This window comes from Xenopus tropicalis, chromosome 2, assembly GCF_000004195.4.
Source record: "Xenopus tropicalis strain Nigerian chromosome 2, UCB_Xtro_10.0, whole genome shotgun sequence".
NCBI classification, from domain to species: Eukaryota; Metazoa; Chordata; class Amphibia; order Anura; family Pipidae; genus Xenopus; species Xenopus tropicalis.
The window spans coordinates 156,846,140-156,865,932 of record NC_030678.2 but is presented as its reverse complement, the minus strand read 5'-3'; the positions used below and the strand labels follow the sequence as shown (position 1 = coordinate 156,865,932).

At 40.8% G+C, this 19,793-nt stretch overlaps 1 protein-coding gene across 1 annotated transcript in view; it reads left to right on the top strand.

Moving 5' to 3' along the window:
* Positions 1 to 16,204, top strand: part of tnfrsf19 (tumor necrosis factor receptor superfamily member 19) — a 52,642-nt gene extending 36,438 nt beyond the window's left edge. The window contains exons 6-10 of the mRNA XM_004912063.4: positions 8,981 to 9,145; positions 9,288 to 9,413; positions 10,009 to 10,102; positions 11,683 to 12,031; positions 12,967 to 16,204. Of these exons, the coding sequence (XP_004912120.2) occupies positions 8,981 to 9,145; positions 9,288 to 9,413; positions 10,009 to 10,102; positions 11,683 to 12,031; positions 12,967 to 12,975 (743 nt within the window). The 3' untranslated portion in view covers positions 12,976 to 16,204. The remainder of the gene's footprint in view (positions 1 to 8,980; positions 9,146 to 9,287; positions 9,414 to 10,008; positions 10,103 to 11,682; positions 12,032 to 12,966) is intronic.
* Positions 16,205 to 19,793: the final 3,589 nt, after the last annotated feature.

Below are 19,793 nucleotides of genomic sequence, written 5' to 3'. Positions count from 1 at the left end.
ATCCTCAGTTGAGTGTTTTCAACACAAAAATTCTGGATGCACTTTCACGCAAATCAGACTCAGTTGTGCTGGAAAAGTCTGGTTGACATCATTTCTGGCATGAGAGTAACATGTGCAATTTATAACTGTGCTGGAGAGATGTAGGCCTCCCTCTGTGGGGACCCTGGCGCTACTGCCAGCTTCGCAGGTAGTGGTAGCGCAATAGGCACAACTGCACTCAATTTGGAACAGGAGGCAGGCATCGGTGGCAAGCACAACTATACTGAAGTGCATGTCGACAAAAATACCTTGTGCATGACCCCTATCATCTTAAATTGGGGCAATGTATTTAAATGAGAATTATACTCCTGATTTACAATCCCTGGAACAGCCTGCCTTTATTTCGTGAACCCTCCCGTGACTTTTAATATCCTTCTAATTTATTTAGTGGGTGCAGCAATTACAAAAGTCTATAAATCTTGAATCATTCTACATCTCGAATGCCACTGATTTTACCAAATCTTCAAGATCTTTTTTGATTTGATGTCAATCAGCTTGTTTATTAATATTTAAAATGTAATTATCAGGGATCTGTGCAGATATGCAGTGCATAAATAGGGTCAAAGTCTAAAGCCTGAATTTGCCACATGATGTGTAAACCCTATAAACCCTGTGTAGCTGGAATGGAATAAAAACATACAGCAGTGATAAATTAGCTGTCCCCTGCCCACGGCTCTCTCCTCCTTAGATGTTTTTACTGTCGGGGAACAAAACCTGTTTCTCTGACACCGGGACGGGGGAAAATATATATCCAACAGATGTGTATATTTTTACTGGACAGTGCAAACATATTATATTTCAGCCTCAGACCATAGCCATCTACAAAAAAAAAAACCGAAGTAGAAAGGCAAATATTTGTAGGCAGTTGGCTCTATTGAACTACTTTAGTGGCAGAGGAAAAAGTGTAAAAGCCTGTGGGGCCCCCATAAATTAACAATGTCTTTTGTTCCACTGAGCTGAGTTGGCAAGTGTTTTGTTTGCCTGAGAACACTTGTAAGGGCCATGAACTTCCTGTGCGAAAGGCTTATTTAGTGCAGCGAGTATATTAAGACTTTGATCACAAATTCTTAAAACTAGTAGCAGTTGATTATTACCCAGCTGGCAATAAATCTCCCTCCTCGCTTTTTATCCGCTGCTTGTGTTTGGTGATTTAAAAAACAGAAACCGGTTTAAACATTTACCTCATGCCATAGGTTGTCTGAGCCCCCCATGTAGAGAGAGAGAGAGAGGAAATATTTTGTTATAGGAGGGAGCTGACAACATTAACAAGTTTGTAAAGTTTACGTTGAGTCACGAGGGCCTGGGCAGGATTTCGGGAGTAAGCGGACAATTTTCCGTCCTCGTTTTTGCTCATTTGTTTGTCTTAATAAATATGGTATGACTTTATTTTTACAAGGATAAAGCTGAAAGCTAGTCAGGAAATCAATTCTATAACATTAAATTTATACTGGCACAGGCAAGTCATTAGGAAGGTAGCGGTTTGTGTGTGGCAGCTGCTTATTTTTGGGTGGTGTGGGCTGTTTTGACCAAATCATTGGGAAGGCCTGTTCCCACCATGTAACTACTCCTTCTTCAGCAACAACAAGCACAATGGCCAATCAGCTCCACGTATGCACTGAAACTCCACTGGCTCGTCTGTTTTGGCTTCCCGTTAGCCGTGACAGAAAATTTTTGTAGGGTCTTTTGGTGGCTATACGTTTCCCAGTTTGTTAAGGAAGTTTGGGCAATTTTGACTTTACTGGGCAGCAATCTGTGTGTCAATATGCAACTGATATGTTCCAGCTTAATATGTCACTTTGCCCCCTCTTGGCATGTGGATGGGCATTGGTGGATGCAAAAGTGAGAAGAGAATGGCTCATCCTCAGTTCATTTCAGATGTACTCTTTTGGGCTGCCATTGAATGAACATATTAGTGCTATTTTACCTCATGTAGATGGTTAAATTGCACGAAATGCAACTGGTTGATCCATGGAACAAGTGGTTGAATAAATGTCAGTTTGCCCCCGGCGTGGCCACCTTTAATAACTACATGCTTGGGCTTGCCATAACATATACAGTCTCCCAATAACACATACTAAAATAGCTACACATATACTGTATATATAACATCAATTTCTGGAAATTCTGCAACATATCCTTATTTCAGAACACATTTACTTTCACTTTATAGGGCATTTGGGTCCATGTTTTCATTATTTCATTCTAGTAAGTTTCCCATCTTGTCCTGACCTTAGATGTTAAAATTAAAGTTGCTTAATTTAGGAGAAATATATTTTAGCTGCCCCCTAGGCTACTTATTACTAACAGGTATTGGCTTGCGTTCTGCCACATAAACAGGATGCAAGACTATCCCTACGGTTGCAATGAGGGTTAGAACTGCTTTTCATCTTGTCCATCTTCAGGGAACTGCTTTTATTTGAACTAAGGGAGACAAAAAATGTCACTTATCACTAATATATAGAAAACAGTAGCCTTGAGGTGTTCAGTATTTAGGTGTGTTAAGCTGGCCATACACACACCGATAATATCGTACGAACCCTCGTTTCGTACGATATTCGGTGCGTGTATGGCAAGTCGGTGAGTTGACCGATATCGCAGGAGGCTGCTGATATCGGTCGACTCGCCGATCGGGCCAGTTTAAAGATTTTGATCGGGCGCCATAGAAGGCGGGGCGGGACGGGGTCTTCGGGGCTGAATCGGCAGAAGGAGGTAGAAATCCTATTGTTTCTACCTCAATATCTGCCGTTTCAGCCCTGAACGTTAGTGGCGCATTGTACAATCTTTCATGCGACCGATGGTCGCACAAAGGATCTAAAATCGCCACATGTGTGGCCACCTTAAGCAGTACTGATTGGGTTATACCATTTGACACATGGTATGTGCAATGGGTTGTTGAAGCCATTGACACAATACTGCTTGGCCTGTCATTGGCTGGTCATTTGTTTGATATATAAGAACCCATTGACCAGCAATACAAAGGGGGTTATCACTTTCCTAGCAAGTCCCAGGAATCTGTTTGGAGCTAAAGCACAAGCCTTTTGGTGGTGTGGAACCATTCCCAGTTCTGCAATGTCTAAGGAATCCCATTACATTTGAACACTGTTGGTCTCTGCAATGCTAAAACAATAGGCGCATTCTTTCTAGAAAGTACGGATATTTAAAGAGTTTCATTACCTATATGGCTTGTTCAGCTGTGTGTTTTTATTTAATAAAACCAACATAACTGCAATTTCAAGCTAAACAGTGTGCCTGCCAAACATTCTCAGCTTGCAGGTAGGTTCAAAGGAAAGAGATATGAATTTAGAAATATAACTTTTCCAGTAAGAGTAGAATATGATTGGATGTGGTCCCTGAAATATGGTGATTGCAGACTGATATGCTTCAGTGCATTAATTCTGTTTTTTTATGTGAAATAAAATACAGTTTTATATAAGCAAATTGACATGTCTTGGGCTTCAGTTCAAGACTTTTTGCATAAAGAGAAATGTTGGTGCACTTCCAAGTTTGGTTGTAGGGGCCAAGCTACCAGGGGAGCCAAACACTTGGATGATGAATGGCCCTTTCTGCTGAATAAAAATATAATAAAATATAAGGCTATGTGTTTGAGTTTAATGACCATATAAAAGCATGAGCCTCAGGTCAATCAGCTATCTGTTATTTATAACTTTATTATAACTTAATTACAATAGTGTTGTCAGTGCTTCTATGAGACATTGTATTGACATTTTCTCCAATGGAATTTTTCTGTCTTAGCCTTACTAGCTTACCTAGAACTCTCCATCTTTATCCAATAAAGACTTTTGTATTTAACATTTTCCGCCACTAGAATACATCACTTCATCAGCCTCTTGTTTTGTGTATGGCTTTTTTTTTATATCCGCAACAGCAGCTACAGGGATCAGAGAACGGGAAGACTGTTTTGGAGACCGAACATGGCAATTTGAGCCTTTGCCCTTCCGATTCCTATCTTTGTTCTTGCATGCAGTTGGCAGCTTCATCTACTAATCCTGGTAGAAACTTACATTTGAAAGACAAAAGCCCGTTCAGTTTTTATGCCAGAGCACAGATGTTGTGACAAAGATACAAGTCTATTTTATGCTAGACTTTGACATAACCAAGATGCTATGGCTTATTTATCTTCCATAAATGCCAAGTAAATTCTCTATTAAGGAGATTGACTCTGACATCGTTGCAACTAGAGAATCAAAATGCTTTTGGTGCCAGAAAGCCTTAGGACTGTACTCTTATGAGCGCTTTGATTAAAGTTATTTGTACCAGCCTGAAACTGTGTTTGTCTGGGCAAACCTGTCCTTTCATGGCATAACTGTCCATCAGGGGCATCCTTTCAGCATATAACTATCAGGGGCATTCAGTGGAACGCCAGCGGGAACTGACCAACCAGAATAGTAGGCACAATTTCTGTGCAATAATGCTATTAGTCACATGGCAAGATATTTTCTGTGGTTGGCTCCAATTCAGTAAGAAATGCTGCCATTCACAGATGGGCAATACAAGTCTCCAGTCCAGCCGGGATATATAATTATATAAGCAGACATGGTAACGACTCCAATTTGGGTGTTTTGAGACCTCCAGTTACGACTATGGAACAAATATCCTCATTTTTATAGTACTGGGAACAGTAGTTACTTGGGTTTGAGTCTCCAGTTTTCAAAGAAGAAAACAGACACAGGACAAACATCTTGTGTTTCACTGACCTAAAACTTCTGCACTGTGTAAAGGTGGCCATACACGGGCCGATTGTAGGGCAGCTTATCGGCCCATGTAGGGGCACAAACAACGGGCCTGTCCGACCGATATCTGGCCTGAAATCGGGAAGGTATCGATCGGGCAGGTTAAAAAAATGAGTCGGATCAAGGACCGCATCAGCTCGTTGAAGCGGTCCCCGAACCAACTGTGCCTATTCCAGCGTTCTAATTCGATCGTTTAGCCCCAGGGCCAAACAACTGAATTAGCCTAAATGCTCCCGATATCGCCCACTCGTAGATGGAGTTAAGAGTATTTTATGGGGGATTATGGAGGTGGAGAATAGAAGGCAATTGTATGGGGCAATAAATTTGCAGACTTTTTTTTAATGTATTTGAGCTTCAGTTTTTAAGGGGAGCAGACAACTGACTGACAAGCAGCCTTGCAGTCCACTTTGTATGTTAAAATGTTGAATTGGGTTACTAAAAAAAAACCTGTGGCTGAGCAGAGCAGTGGCTTTGAGTTGAACAAATCTGATAGAACTTATTCAAGCAGTCGGGAAAGTTAAAGCTAGTCGTACTCGTACAGATACAATTGTATGATACCTAGTTTTATACGTTTTTTAGATCGTGTGTGAGCTCCGAATTGTCATCCCGATACTTTTCGTACATGGCGATTGGTCGTGTTAGTTTCAGATCATCGCATTTAAACATATGACCGATATCCCAAACTTCTTCGGAAGAAGACTAAAATTTGAACGTGTATGGCCACGTTTAAGATCTAGAAATCAAGAATCAGGGGTTGACAATGACATAGTATGGTATAAACATCTTAATATTATGTGTGAAGTAAAAATTGGACTTTGAAACTGATCAAATGTGTATCTGGTAATTAGTCAAATCAGCTGGACTTGCTGTGTTTTTCTTGAAGACGTCTCGCCAGTCATTCCACTGGCTTTATCCAATTAGAATTGAGAAAGCAGAATTGAGATTCTGACTTAAGAAAGCCAGTTGATTTGGCAAATTATTGCAGATAAACCATGACCTGTTTGAATGAGAACTTTCAGGAACATATGATCAAATGTGAATTCTGGCTGTTTACGAGGCCACTCTTCACCAACTGGGCAACCCATTGATATGTATATATGCCAAAACATTGCCCTCCGTGATCATTATCAGAACTGAGTTTATTTCGATGTTTGGGGAGACCATTCCAATACTCAAGTGCCACATTGGTCAACTGTCACCAATCACAGCAGTGGGTTAGAATGGCCTCCCCATATCAGCCAGTTGTTTGCCGAAGGACCAGATGATCAGACCAGCCCAAGTGGTTCACTAATTAAGGTAATATAATTAAGAATTGTAATATATATGAGGATTTGATTTAAAAAAAAATAGCAGAAACAGATGTGAACTGGCGGAGGCAATACATTGTGGCTGCAGAATTATCTCCTCACAGACAATAATAGTCCCATAAACTGTTACTGGATTACTAGGGCGGGAGTGCTCCTCCAGCTGAAAGTTGCTGATCAATAACCTGCCCTACACTATAATTCTATTCCATAACAGCTGGAGAGTTCCATGTCACATCCATCCCATTGTGGCTCAAATAGCAAAGTCCAAAGTTAGAAATACATAGGAATAATGTAGGTTAACACCTATTTGCATTACATGCTTTCAACAATGATTTGGGGAGAATGTAAAATGCTTTATCCTGAGTAAATATTTGCTGAAACAAACCCCTTATCTAGAGTCCATAAACTTGCAATACCATTGATCCTCTTTTGACCCTATTATTAATGACTAATCTAAGATCAACAGCACCTTATCTTTTGTTTTTTTGCTATTGTATATCGTTTACTGATTAAACGCCTAATTCTGCAGCACGCCTCAGATGGTTGAGTATACAAAAGGCATATTCGTAGTTTACCTTTTTTATTAGATTACACAAGACTGCCTGGGCATCGGAAATGGATGCTAATGCATCGCCCTGGGCAGTTCCTCATCCAGATTTATTGCTACTGGGAACTAAAATCTTACCACCCCCTTCCTATGATTACCTTGTGAGTAATAGCGCTAACAGCATTTAGGATGAAGACACACGGAGCTACTAGTAGCGGCTTCTTGTTGTGGCTACTAAAAAAGACAATGCTGATCATTTACTGATAATTGTCTTTACGTGTGTTTTAGCAGAGGCAATTCTCAGTATTGTCTATGGCAGGGTATTTTCTGAAGTTTAGTAGCCTTGAAAAAGTAGCTGCTACTACTAGCCCAGTGTGTCTTCACCCTAAGGTCAGTGATCCCCAACCAGTGGCTTGTGGGCAACATGTTGCTCACCACCCCCTTTGATGTTGTTCACAGTTACCTCAAAGTAGGTGCCCATTTTAAAATATCTGGCTTGAAGGCAAGTTTTGGAAGCACAGAGACACAGTTCTACTCCAAGCACAACCTCCTACAGGCTAGCAGTCTACTTGGGTTTACCATATAGCCAATCACAGCCCTTATTTTGCATCCACAAATACCTTTTTTGATGCTGAAGTGTGGCTCACAAGTAAAAAAGGTTTGGGATCCCTAACTTAGGGCCCAAGTTGCAGATGTTCATCTGGCCATACATATAGTAGTGTATTTACAATTGACTCTCCACTGTGTGCTGTTGGGCTGTATAGTGTGTAAGACAGAAATTATGGCCTGCTGGGGCTCTCTGTCACATTGATCAGGAAAGTAGTAAATTCCCATCTGGCAAAAACCCTATCATACCATATATACAGTCCTTTCCCAAGGGGTCTGCATGGTGATTTTTTAACAGACGAAATGTTTGGATCAGCCCAATTGGCAAGTTTTGGTTGAATAAAAACAAGATTTACTACCAAATAAGCTGATAGGGTGCATAAAGGCTGCCTAATAGCCAATCACAGCCCTTATTTGGCACCTCCATGAACTTTTATGATACTTGTTTTCCTCTCCAAGTCTTTTAACATTTTACTGTAGCTCACGAGTAAGAAAGGTTGGGGACCCCTGTCATACAAAGTCACTATTTATTGGGCTGGTGGGGGGCTGTTTGGGCCTTTGTGTACTTGAAATGCCAGGACCTATTTTGAATCCAAGTCCAGGCCTGGTGCCTTCTCCCAGGTCTACTAAGTTGGGTGCATGTTCAGTACAGTAAAGCTGTTCTCTATAAATATTGCACTCATTCTACATTATAATGGGTCAACTTATACAATATAATGTGGAAAAACTGGGAGAAATACTTGGTAAATATTTAAAGTTGGAAAACTGGGTTTTCAGATGATTACGCCTGGCTGCCATGGTTTATACTCCTGTCAAAGCTCATTTATGCTATTACATTTTTTCCTGACATCTGTCACGGCTTCGAGTTCTTCGTTGTGATCTTAAATTATTTTCTTACTGCTTGTGCCATTAGCGAGAGAGGCTTCTCATTTTATAGGGGAAATATAAGGAATTTGCTTACTTTGTATAGAGTTTCAGAGCCCAGTTTTTGGCGATCGCAGCGGTTTGCCACGTATTTTTATAGTCAGCCTTTGGAGAATGTTGTGAAAGCTGTGGTCTGACCATAAGTTCTTTGGGTTTTGGCTTCGGCAGAAAATATGTATTTGATTTGTAGACGACTTTCTGTAGACCGTCTTATTATGTGATACGTGAAACCCATAGTAATCAGATTCGGCTATCGAAATGGGACTGCTTTATTTTCCTTTCCAGTCTGCCTTTCCTGTCATCCCGTGACTCACATCAGTGTTGTTGGAAACTTGTGGATTAGTAAGTTGGGTATATAGACAAGGCCTTGTACCCAAACAGGCAATTGCACTGGGTCCCCAAGCTACAGTTCTCCAACTGCTGACAGTTCCAAGCACCCACTTAGATACAGCCTATGTTTTGACTGCTACTCCTCAGTCTGCCAAGCCCTAACAGAAGAGTTCATTTGACATTGACCATAATGACCGGTTGCTTGGAGGCATTTCATTGGTGACTTCACTCACCTGCCACTGGCCTTTCATACACATGGTTGCATATTGTCCTCCTCCCAACAGCCTGTATCCCGTCAATGTGATCCGATCACTTGGGCCGAGGGATCAATCCGATAATGCCTACCATGTGGGCATATTGGGGAGAGATTCTCTCATTTGACGACCATGCCAAAAAGCGGATCTTTCAGTGTCTGGCCAGCTTTAGATGTCGTCAAGTTCACATCATTTGTAACTTTCTTTTTGATTCCTTTACAGGCAATGCCAAAGTTAACCTTGTGAAGATCCCTTCCACTGCTTCCAGTCCCCGGGACACTGCCCTGGCCGCTGTTATATGTAGCGCACTGTCCACTGTTCTGTTGGCTCTGCTCATCCTCTCTGTTATCTACTGCAAGAGGCAGTTCATGGAGAAGAAACCAAGCTGTAAGTACTGCCTATTATGGCATTGAAGAGATGCTAATACTATGTTTTTATTGTGTTTCTTCATCCTTCAATGGTAACTTTTTTTTATGGTTGCATGAGTCTGAGTGCCTAGAGCCAACTGTATTCTGTTGTTTCTCCAAAGGGTCGAAGAGATCACAGGAAGTCCAGTATACTGGTTCAGAACTATCATGTTTTGACAGACCACGAGTAACGGAGCACGCAATGAACACATGTTGCCACTGTCAGCAGGGTCCATCACAAGTGCGGGGTATGTAAGGTGGAAGAAAGGACATATAGGGGAAAGAAAGACAGGATCCACTGTATGTTCTTATGTATAGGAAAGGAACATTTCCTCCAGGACTGACAAAATGAATAGGCCAGGTTTTTCACAGTGCTAGGGTTTCCAGCCCATTTCAGCCAGTCAGCAGTTACGGTTTACTGGGCTAGCACAGTTAAAATATTGAAGGCAAACTTTTTATTGGCTACTGAACTATGAATCAGGAAAGGATGAATAATTGTTAAAGGGGTACTGACACAAATGTGCTATTTATGAGGCTATATTTTAATAAACGTCAGTGTGTGTGTGTGTGAATGCAGGCAGTATCTTGCCCTCGTAAATCACTCCTTAGTGAGTCAGGCTAGGATTTCAGGCTTCCGTACACGGAATATAAACTGTGCCATCCCTAGGATATCAGACACTAGCAGTCTTGGACCTTAGAAGACTTTGACTGTCCTGACCCCTTGGCCTTTTACCTCTAACAGTGTCTATGCATGTATTCTAGAACCAGAACCTCTTGTACAGCATTAGTAGGATTTCCGGCCTAGAGCAGCATGTAAATATGTCTCTATCATTCTCTCTTCAGGCCCCGTTCACCTGATTCCATCCTTGTGTTGTGAGGAAACCCGCAGCGTAGAGCACGCCTGTGTGTTCCAGTCCCACAGCACCCTGTTTGAGGGGTAAGGTGTTTCCAGACAGTAGAGAACAAGCATTTTGTCGCACTGGTCAATATATATTTGTATTTCCCCTATAGACTTCTCTCGAGCTTCTGCCTGTTTTTGGATCTGACTCTCCTCTTCCTTCCAAACTTTCAAATGCTCCCAAAAGACCCACCTTTTTATGGAAGCATATACAATGTATTTTGATTGGTTTCCACTTGTATAGGGCCCACCAACAGGCCGGGCCAACTAATATCTGGACAAAAATCATACAGTTATCAGTGGTGTAGGTTTAAAATCCCCCTTAGACGAGGACCATGCCGGTAAGCTGGTGTGGTCCTTATCCATAGATTATTTGATTGTTGCCCCCAAATGTGGCCGGCCTAATCCAGGTCTGCTTGTTTGGTGACCTCACCAATGTGCTAAGCAAAGTTTTGCTTATGGGGTTGTTCATCTTTGAGTTAACTTTTAGTATGATGTAGAAATTAATATTCGGAGACAATTGCGACAAGGTGTCAGAAAAAGAAAAAACACAATTCAAAAACAATAAATAATGAAACCAATTGAAAAGTTGTTTAGAATTGGCCATTCTATAATACTAACTAATAATATATACTAAATACTAACTTAAAGGTGAACCACCCCTTTAATGTGGGGTAAAGTTGCTTTTTAAATAACTCAATCTTGTAACTTTTTCTCCCAGATCCCAACAGGCTGCAGACCCCATTGCTTTGTCCATTTCCAAATTCATTATTCAAGTTGTTATATTTCCTATAAAACAGGCGTGGGGCTATCTCTTTAGTTTATTCGGCCATACTGTTGTCTAGAGGCAACCTATGTATATGACAGGGCCAGGCAGGCCCACAACTGGCTGGATAATAATTACCCTAACAGCATGTTTTTGGAGGATAGGGGCAAAACCAGGGCAGCAATCTCCATCTGTAGTTCCTGGTCTCTCTTCACTGCAGAGATCAGTGGTCCAAACACCTTCACACTGTTCTAATGTGACATAAAGATAGAGGAGCCAAACAGAGCAGTCTTCTTCTGCTTTATGCCATTATTGGCTTCTACACCCTTTAGCAAGTGTAAACCAGGGCAACCAGAGAAAACCCACACAAACTTATGGATTAAGGCTCGGTCAGAAATCTATCCGGCTTTGAGGAAAATCTTCTTGGTGAGGGCAGCTTCTACACACGGATGTTATCTTCTGCCAGCAGGGTCATTTATCAGACTGATTCTTGGGTTGGCAAAGATTTGCCCTTTTGGCAACCTCAGCAAACCAACTAATCTTGGTTTGACTGTGTATGGTCAGTTTAGGAGTATGAGTAGATGAGAGGGGGAAGAAAAGAGGATACCCAAGGGAACTGCTTATTCTTTGCAGTAGATATCCTACCCCGATTCTTATATTTACTCAATTCTTGAATGTATGTTTTATAGCTGGAATTCTGTCTCCCTTACTGTTCACTCTAATGGTATCAGAGCTCCTTTATATGCCGATGTAACTCCTCCGGGCCATCTAAGCCCTTAGATTATGTGTCAGTATCAGATACATCTGCTGCAGTTGATCCCTAGCAATCATCTGTTCTCTCTTTGTTCCCCAGCAATGAAGACCCTCTAGCAGAAATGATTCCAACATATTTTGGCCCTGCCCCACACTCCTCCTGCAGAGATCTTGCAGAGACTTGGCCCCTGATGCAGAGCCCTGCTGCCAGAGATAGCCCCTGTGCCTGTGAGCCGTATGCGGAGCCTCCAGAAGGAGACAAAACCTCTGTGAATGCAGGGAATGAAGATGTGAGCGCTATACACGCACATGAGCCCCACGGCCAAGAGCCGCCTGCGAGCATGCAATCTCCCAAACATCTTGGCTTATTAGAGCTGGCTGCCTGTCAGGCTGCTGATGGAACGCAGGCAGATGAAGAGGACGACTCTGACACAGAAGATGATAAACAGGTGACTTCACTTCATCCCTTGTAATGTGACTGTGTGAGCAGCGCTGCCTGCCCTTATCAACATGCGCAACAATCCCAGTTCTGTCTCTCCCCGGCTGTTTGTTCTCTAGCCAGAACCCAAAATTGCTATTTTTTTTATTTTTTTTTTTAAACTCTAAATTAAAGTTAACCCTTTTGTAAAGAGTCAGGGTGATCATTCACTCAGGGAAAATGTATTTGTTCAAGTAAATTAGTTAGTTAGGTAATATAATTCTTATATTTATTGTTTATTTGTATAGTGCCAGCATAATCCACAGGACTATATTATTATTCACAACTAGTTCTGGGCCAAGCTGACCAGGGCCCCCCAACCACCGGGCTGCGGACCAGGGCCGGGCCGTGGGCTGTGTTACAATGGGCCGCCTCTGATCCCTGCTTACAAAGTGGTGCTTGGAAGATATGCTGTGCCAATGTGTATAGCGCTGATGCGTATGACTCGCCAACATGCATAACACCATGTCAGTGAGTCATACGTGTCATACAGTGAATGCTTTGAATGCTTATTACCATTCCCCCCCCCCGGTAACTGAAAAGCGCACGACCGCCCCAGTGGGGATTACACTGTCTCTGCATCATGGTAAATATTATTATTATTATTAACATTTATTTATAAAGCGCCAACATATTCCGCAGCGCTGTACAATAAGTGGGTTTCATACATTGGACATACAGAGTAACATATAAAGCAATCAATAACCAATACAAGAGGTGAAGAGAGCCCTGCCCAAAAGAGCTTACAATCTACAAGATATAAATTTAAAAGTCAACTACCCCCTTTAACCCCACTATGCATCCCCCATGCTTTTGCATAGAGTTGAATGTCTAATGGGGGTTATTAGTCCCTATAGATACAAGAAGATCATGTTTATTAACAGAGCTCTTTCTTTTCTTCTGTAGCCCGTCTGATTGCTCCACTCACTTGTACCAGCAATTCCAATTTCAACGAACCATAAAGGTTTTCTGGAAGAGAAGGACACGTTGCAGAATGGTTTCCTCCCAGCGCATATGCTTGATGAGGCCACATATAGTGAGGCTTGTATAGAACTGAAGACACATATACAGGAAAAAATGTTCTAGTTGTCCCAGTACACCTTATCGACCCTGTGCGCAGTGTTCCGTCTCCCCAGTGATGTAGAAACATACGCGCTGCCACATATCTGTGTACATACAGGCCGCCATCGCTGACTTTGTACAGTAGATTTGTTCTTCCCTGTGTTTGAGTGCCTCTAACTTACTAAACCCTAGCGTGAGCGTAATGTACTCAATTATAAACTTCTGAGAAGTTTCCATTTGTATATTCTAGTACAGGAACTGGACTATAGAGTCCTGGTCAGTACGCGTTGTGACTTGTAAGTAGTTTGTATCTTTGTACATAGTGTATAGGCAGGAGAACGGCAATGGCACTTGGCCCGTTAGTGTTGAAATGCACTTTTGAGACTGTTTAGTTTAAATGCATTGGTATTGTGTTTGGGACATATCCCTACAGCTGCCCCCTTATCTGCGGAGTAGTTGCTGGCTTAACAGGCATGAAAAGGGGGCAGCGGAAGGCATATATCCCAAACACAGCAGGGGAGGGTGGGTGGGTGTGGAGGAAGGTAGTGAGCTTAGACACCATATATATTGCTCTTGTGAGAGTAGTTGGGGTGTATCCTTCCTTTTATTGTGTGATGACTACACTGTGCTTTACAGTTGAAGTCAGATAAAGTGGTATCTCCCACATGTCTCTATAATGACATTAGAAGTAATGTCTCTGTAAACTTGCCCTCACAGTGCATTGCGCTGGCAACAAAAAGGAAATATTGGTGTACCTGTTGTTTCCATAAGGTTCCGGGGAGCAGAGAGGTAAGCCAGATGCCATTTTCTCACCCTCAAGGTGGAGAGCACTTAGCCTCCTAACCGGCAGCACTGGGGCCAATTAAATATGTTCCAGTAAGGCACAACAGGAAAGTTATAACCACAGAAACCACTTGCACTTTGCTAATGGAAGGCTAAGAGCCACTTATAGGCAGAATAGCTGCTTTGAGGCTGGAGGCAGAATTGTGCCATAAGCATTTCTTTGTGCTATTAATGGGTGCCATGGGGTATGTTTGCAGTCGGGTTGCACTGGTTTCCTGCTATTTTGTCTGCATTAGGGTAGTAACTCCCTATTGCATGAGAGCGCCAGTGAGCAGAGAATCACTAGGGAACTCTTTAGAGAGGAGATTGCATGTAACATTCTCAGAGCAATACTCAATGGCACCCATGTGCCTCCCACCTCCAGCCTCTCATGAATGAGACCTGACTAATGCGGTCAGTGCTATATTCTTTGGGGCAGCTGCGGGTCTCTGTGCTCCGAAACAGAGTTTGGACTATTGCAATTCTGAAAGCCAGAGAGACAGTATTGTACTTTGCTCATAAATAACCCCTAATGTGTCGTGATGTGCAGTGATCAGCCCTGTGCGTCAGTCACATGACTGTTAGCGGTGCTGTGATTCTCTGTGGTGCAATCGATTGCTCTGAGCCTCCCGAATCCAGTGGGGGCCCCTGCAAGCCCCTAGCAGAGCAGATGAGCTCTAACTGAGCAAGCTACGCTGGGGGGCCTGACCCCTAGAACTGAATCAAGAACATTCAAGGTATCCAGGGCCCTCTGTGGGAGAATTGAACCCATTGCCTACTACAAGCTGGGATTTGGATATCAAAGTTGACTCCATTTCCTTATCTTTCTCTGGGGCAGGTTGTGCCGTTCCTTTGCACTCCTCACATCCTGTCGGGGACATTACATGCAGCTTCTGTGACAGATTTTATTGATGGTTATTTTCATAAAGTCTTGTGCAGAGATGACAGACAGCCCTGGACCTCCAGCTGTTTTGACGTGTTGCTCCCACCATCATTTAGCAGCTCCCAGCTGTCTCTGTCCCGCTGGGGGTGCTGAGAATTATTCTTCCCAACAGCTGGGGAGCCACGAGTTGAAGATTCCTGGGTAAGGGATACAGGGTCCCTCTTCAGTTCTTCTCTGGTGTTCATGATTGGTTGAGAAGAGTCCATTTTCCTTCCTAACAATTATATGGAGATATGGTGGGGGGGGCATGACTTCTGTGTCTTTAGTCATTTTATGTTGTGCATAAGTGCCTTATTAATTTAATGGCTATAAATAAATCATCCATTTGGAGGGGAGACTGTTAAATTGAGATTTATTCCAAGTTTAAAATCAAGTTAAACAGTGACTTCACCATAAGTTTATGAATACCAGACCGCCGCTTGACATTTAACTAAAAGAATCTATAGGCCCTGAGGAGATGAGCCACGGACGGTATCAGGACCCCAGGCCACTAATAAAAAATGCTGTGTGTTCTAAAAATCAGCCCTAGAAGGACCTTGATCCTGGCGAGGCAGGAGAGTTATACAGGTTTGCCCTATTGGAACGGTGGAGCAATACAGGCCGCTTACTGGTGGGGAAGCCATACTCATGTGGCTGAGGAATGACAAAGCACACTTTCATGGTATATATATAGCACACTTTCATGGTGCAAATGCCCCGCTGTTAGCAGCCACAGGTTGAGATGCACATACACATTTTGGCATATCCCCTATTGCCACAGTTCTGCCATCAAGTGTGGCATGTATGTATCAAAGCCTGTGTTCCTGCATGCGTTGGTTAATGTGAGGCAGAAGCCTAATACAAGAACTGGTTGTAGAACCATTCACCTTTGCAGCCAGGTGTGTATAGAAACAATGCTGCCCCTTCTGGAGTAGAGTAGAGCTGCTCAGTGCTAGCCCTTGCCTACAAGCCAACACAGAGGGCTGCCAGTCCAATGCCAGTAGGGTTCCCATCTTTTTTGGAAAAGGATAAAGACTATTATTCATTTCGTTTGTGACGACTTCTTGGAGAGGCAGATTTGGTATCCACTCCTGTATATTTCCCTCCCTGCCCCACAGCACTCAATTCCTAGCATTCTGCTCCTTGCCCCCAATACTCCCTGCAGCCCCCTAAAGCCCCACCAAACCTGTGTCTGTACATAGAATGCTGTATATTTATATGGACTATTTCAAGCTGAGTTTTAAAGTTGTTTTTACTGAAACTTTGCATATTTGTAAATGTGATTATTGCATTTTTTTTATATCTCCATGTATATAAATACATTTTTACAAAACCGCATCTATGCCTGTGTTTCATTGCATTGTTAAATCTAAAATTGGAATGTTTTGGGTTTTGCCTACAATCTTCCCCAATCTCCAGGCCCAGACTGGCAATCTGTGGGTTCAGGCAAATGCCAGAGGGGCTGCTGTAAGATGCCATAGACACTCACTATTTATTGGGCTGGTGGGGGCTGTTTGGGCCTCTGTGTACTTGAAATCCCAGGGCCTATTTTGACTCTCAGTCTGGACCTGCAGACCCCACAGTCTGCATATAGAGGGGTGTGGCAAGAGCAACTATAGGGATAGTAAGTGGTTGTTTTCTTATTTTTTAATGCATAGGAGCAGCTCCTGTGTACAGCTGGGAGTTAAAGTTTAAGATAGGCTGGTGGTGGTGGTGCAAAATTGTATTTCATGCCACAAAATCCAATGTCAAATTCATAACTGTAAGCTTTCATTTAGGTAAGTGCATTTCTTATTTCCTTTCTAAATGTACCCAACATGCATAAATATGTGTTATATATCATTTAATTAAAGAAGAACAAAAGCCTAGAAATTAATTTGGCTGGAAATGCTGTATATTATATTCCAAATTCCCTGTGCCAGCCCTATAAACAGCGATGATCCAGACCTTTAAAATTGTCCACAGCAGCTCCCTATCTTGGATCTTGTTAGGAGTGTCAGTGGCACTGCACATGCTCAGTGTGACATTCATTCTCTATATATACAGTATAGTGTGCCATTTATATTCTATATATACAGTATAGTGTGACATTTATATTCTATATATACAGTATAGTGTGCCATTTATATTCTATATATACAGTATAGTGTGCCATTTATATTCTATATATACAGTATAGTGTGACATTTATACTCTATATATACAGTATAGTGTGCCATTTATATTCTATATATACAGTATAGTGTGACATTTATATTCTATATATACAGTATAGTGTGACATTTATACTCTATATATACAGTATAGTGTGCCATTTATATTCTATATATACAGTATAGTGTGACATTTATATTCTATATATACAGTATAGTGTGACATTTATATTCTATATATACAGTATAGTGTGACATTTATATTCTATATATACAGTATAGTGTGACATTTATATTCTATATATACAGTATAGTGTGACATTTATATTCTATATATACAGGTCAGTGTGACATTTATATTCTATATATACAGTATAGTGTGACATTCATTCTCTATATATACAGTATAGTGTGACATTTATATTCTATATATACAGTATAGTGTGACATTTATATTCTATATATACAGTATAGTGTGCCATTTATATTCTATATATACAGTATAGTGTGACATTTATACTCTATATATACAGTATAGTGTGACATTTATATTCTATATATACAGTATAGTGTGACATTTATACTCTATATATACAGTATAGTGTGACATTTATATTCTATATATACAGGTCAGTGTGACATTTATATTCTATATATACAGTATAGTGTGACATTTATATTCTATATATACAGTATAGTGTGCCATTTCTATTCTATATATACAGTATAGTGTGACATTTATATTCTATATATACAGTATAGTGTGACATTTATATTCTGTATATACAGTATAGTGTGCCATTTATATTCTATATATACAGTATAGTGTGACATTTATATTCTATATATACAGTATAGTGTGCCATTTATATTCTATATATACAGTATAGTGTGCCATTTCTATTCTATATATACAGTATAGTGTGCCATTTATATTCTATATATACAGTATAGTGTGACATTTATATTCTATATATACAGTATAGTGTGCCATTTATATTCTATATATACAGTATAGTGTGCCATTTATATTCTATATATACAGTATAGTGAGTGTGAGTGGGTCCCAACGCTCAGGTAAGTGCCAGCAGCACAGAGTATGCAAGAGAGAAAAACAAGAAAAGAAAATAATAATAGTGCATTATTACTCACATAAATGGCACACCGACAGTGTAAGTGCAAACTATAATCAGCTGAGACTGGTCTTAGTGATTATAATAATTATATCACACCCAGTAATAATTAAAAACCACATCACTTAAAAAATCAGCACTTCCAATAAAAGTGTTATTAGAAATTGCAGCCACTCAATATGGCAGGGTAGGGACCCACAGGGGACTTCCATGGCCCTTAAAAACATAAACACAGAGCGTCCCTAATGTAGAAGCACCAAGATGGCACCAAATCCTCACTTAATATCTTCCACAACACGGAAAAGAAGTTTTCAGTCGTCTTCTGACCGACATTTGGATGCCGATCATATATTTTAATGCAGAATCTAAAACATTGAGATTGAAACATTAGGGTTAAAGTCCAAAAAATAACAAATTGGACATATTGTGACCATTAATATTTGCCAGACAATCGTACGAAAGTGACATCCCAGAAATACACTGTAGGCCCCAAGGATATGGTAAGATACACATGCACAGATATTATCGTTATCCGACCGAAATTATCTAACCTGTCCTATCAACAAAACGACTGATCGCCGTGGTAAGAAAATTGTCGGAGCCATAATTTCAAGCCCACACAGTCCAACTATCATATGAATTTTCATATGATTATATTGGTGTTTGTGTTGGTGCTAAAAAATACTGTCCTTATAATAATATATTATATTATATATTAATATAATTATATTATTTTATTATTTAATAATATAAGTCCATTCGAAACATACTGTTTCATTATGTATAATCCATAATAATAATAATAATAATAATAAATACCATCTGAAAATCGCACACAAGTGATAAAGTATCAAATTAATCAGTTTTACAAATGAATGGAAAACATATAGCAATAAAAAAAGAGGAGAAAAGAAAGAAGGGGGTCCCTACATGGGTTTAACATAAAGGAGAACAGTAGAGGAGACTTAAAAGGGGAGAAAACTACATGGAGAATTAAAGTGGGAGCCCACAAAGGAAAGTTAAAAGGGGGGGCATCAACCCTCTAACGCCCACCATATAACACCATAAACACCCGAAGGTTAAACTCTATATTAAGACCCCGGGGAAACAGTGTTTTCAATCTGTTACCACTTTGGACCAACTGGGAACTTTTTACTGGTCTCTGAAAAATGTATTAAGACTGAAGGTTTCTCACAACAGTTCCTAATATGTTTATGTGCTCTTATTCTTTATCTAGAATTAAAACATTCCGATGTTTCCCTATGATTGCCTTGATGGCTCTGGCCTTGGGATTATATTGGGTGATGAAACATATACCATTCCCAATCCTTCTCCCATCACTTTGTTATCCTTATACTTTAGCATCTCCTGCCTCTCCAAATTTCTCACGGAATTATAAACCATAATCATTTTACCTTTAGTAACCCTTTCCTGAAATCTTTTAACCAGAACTACTGATATATACTGTATATCATAGTCCTCTTACTTACAGCTTTTCCTTATATGTCTGAATTGCCCTACCGGCATATTATTGACCCATTGTGGGTTGAATTGTGGGAATTAATTTTCACATTTTCTACAAAAATACATCCAAAAAAATCAGTTCATAGTGGTACAGGTATAGGACCCATTATCCAGAAT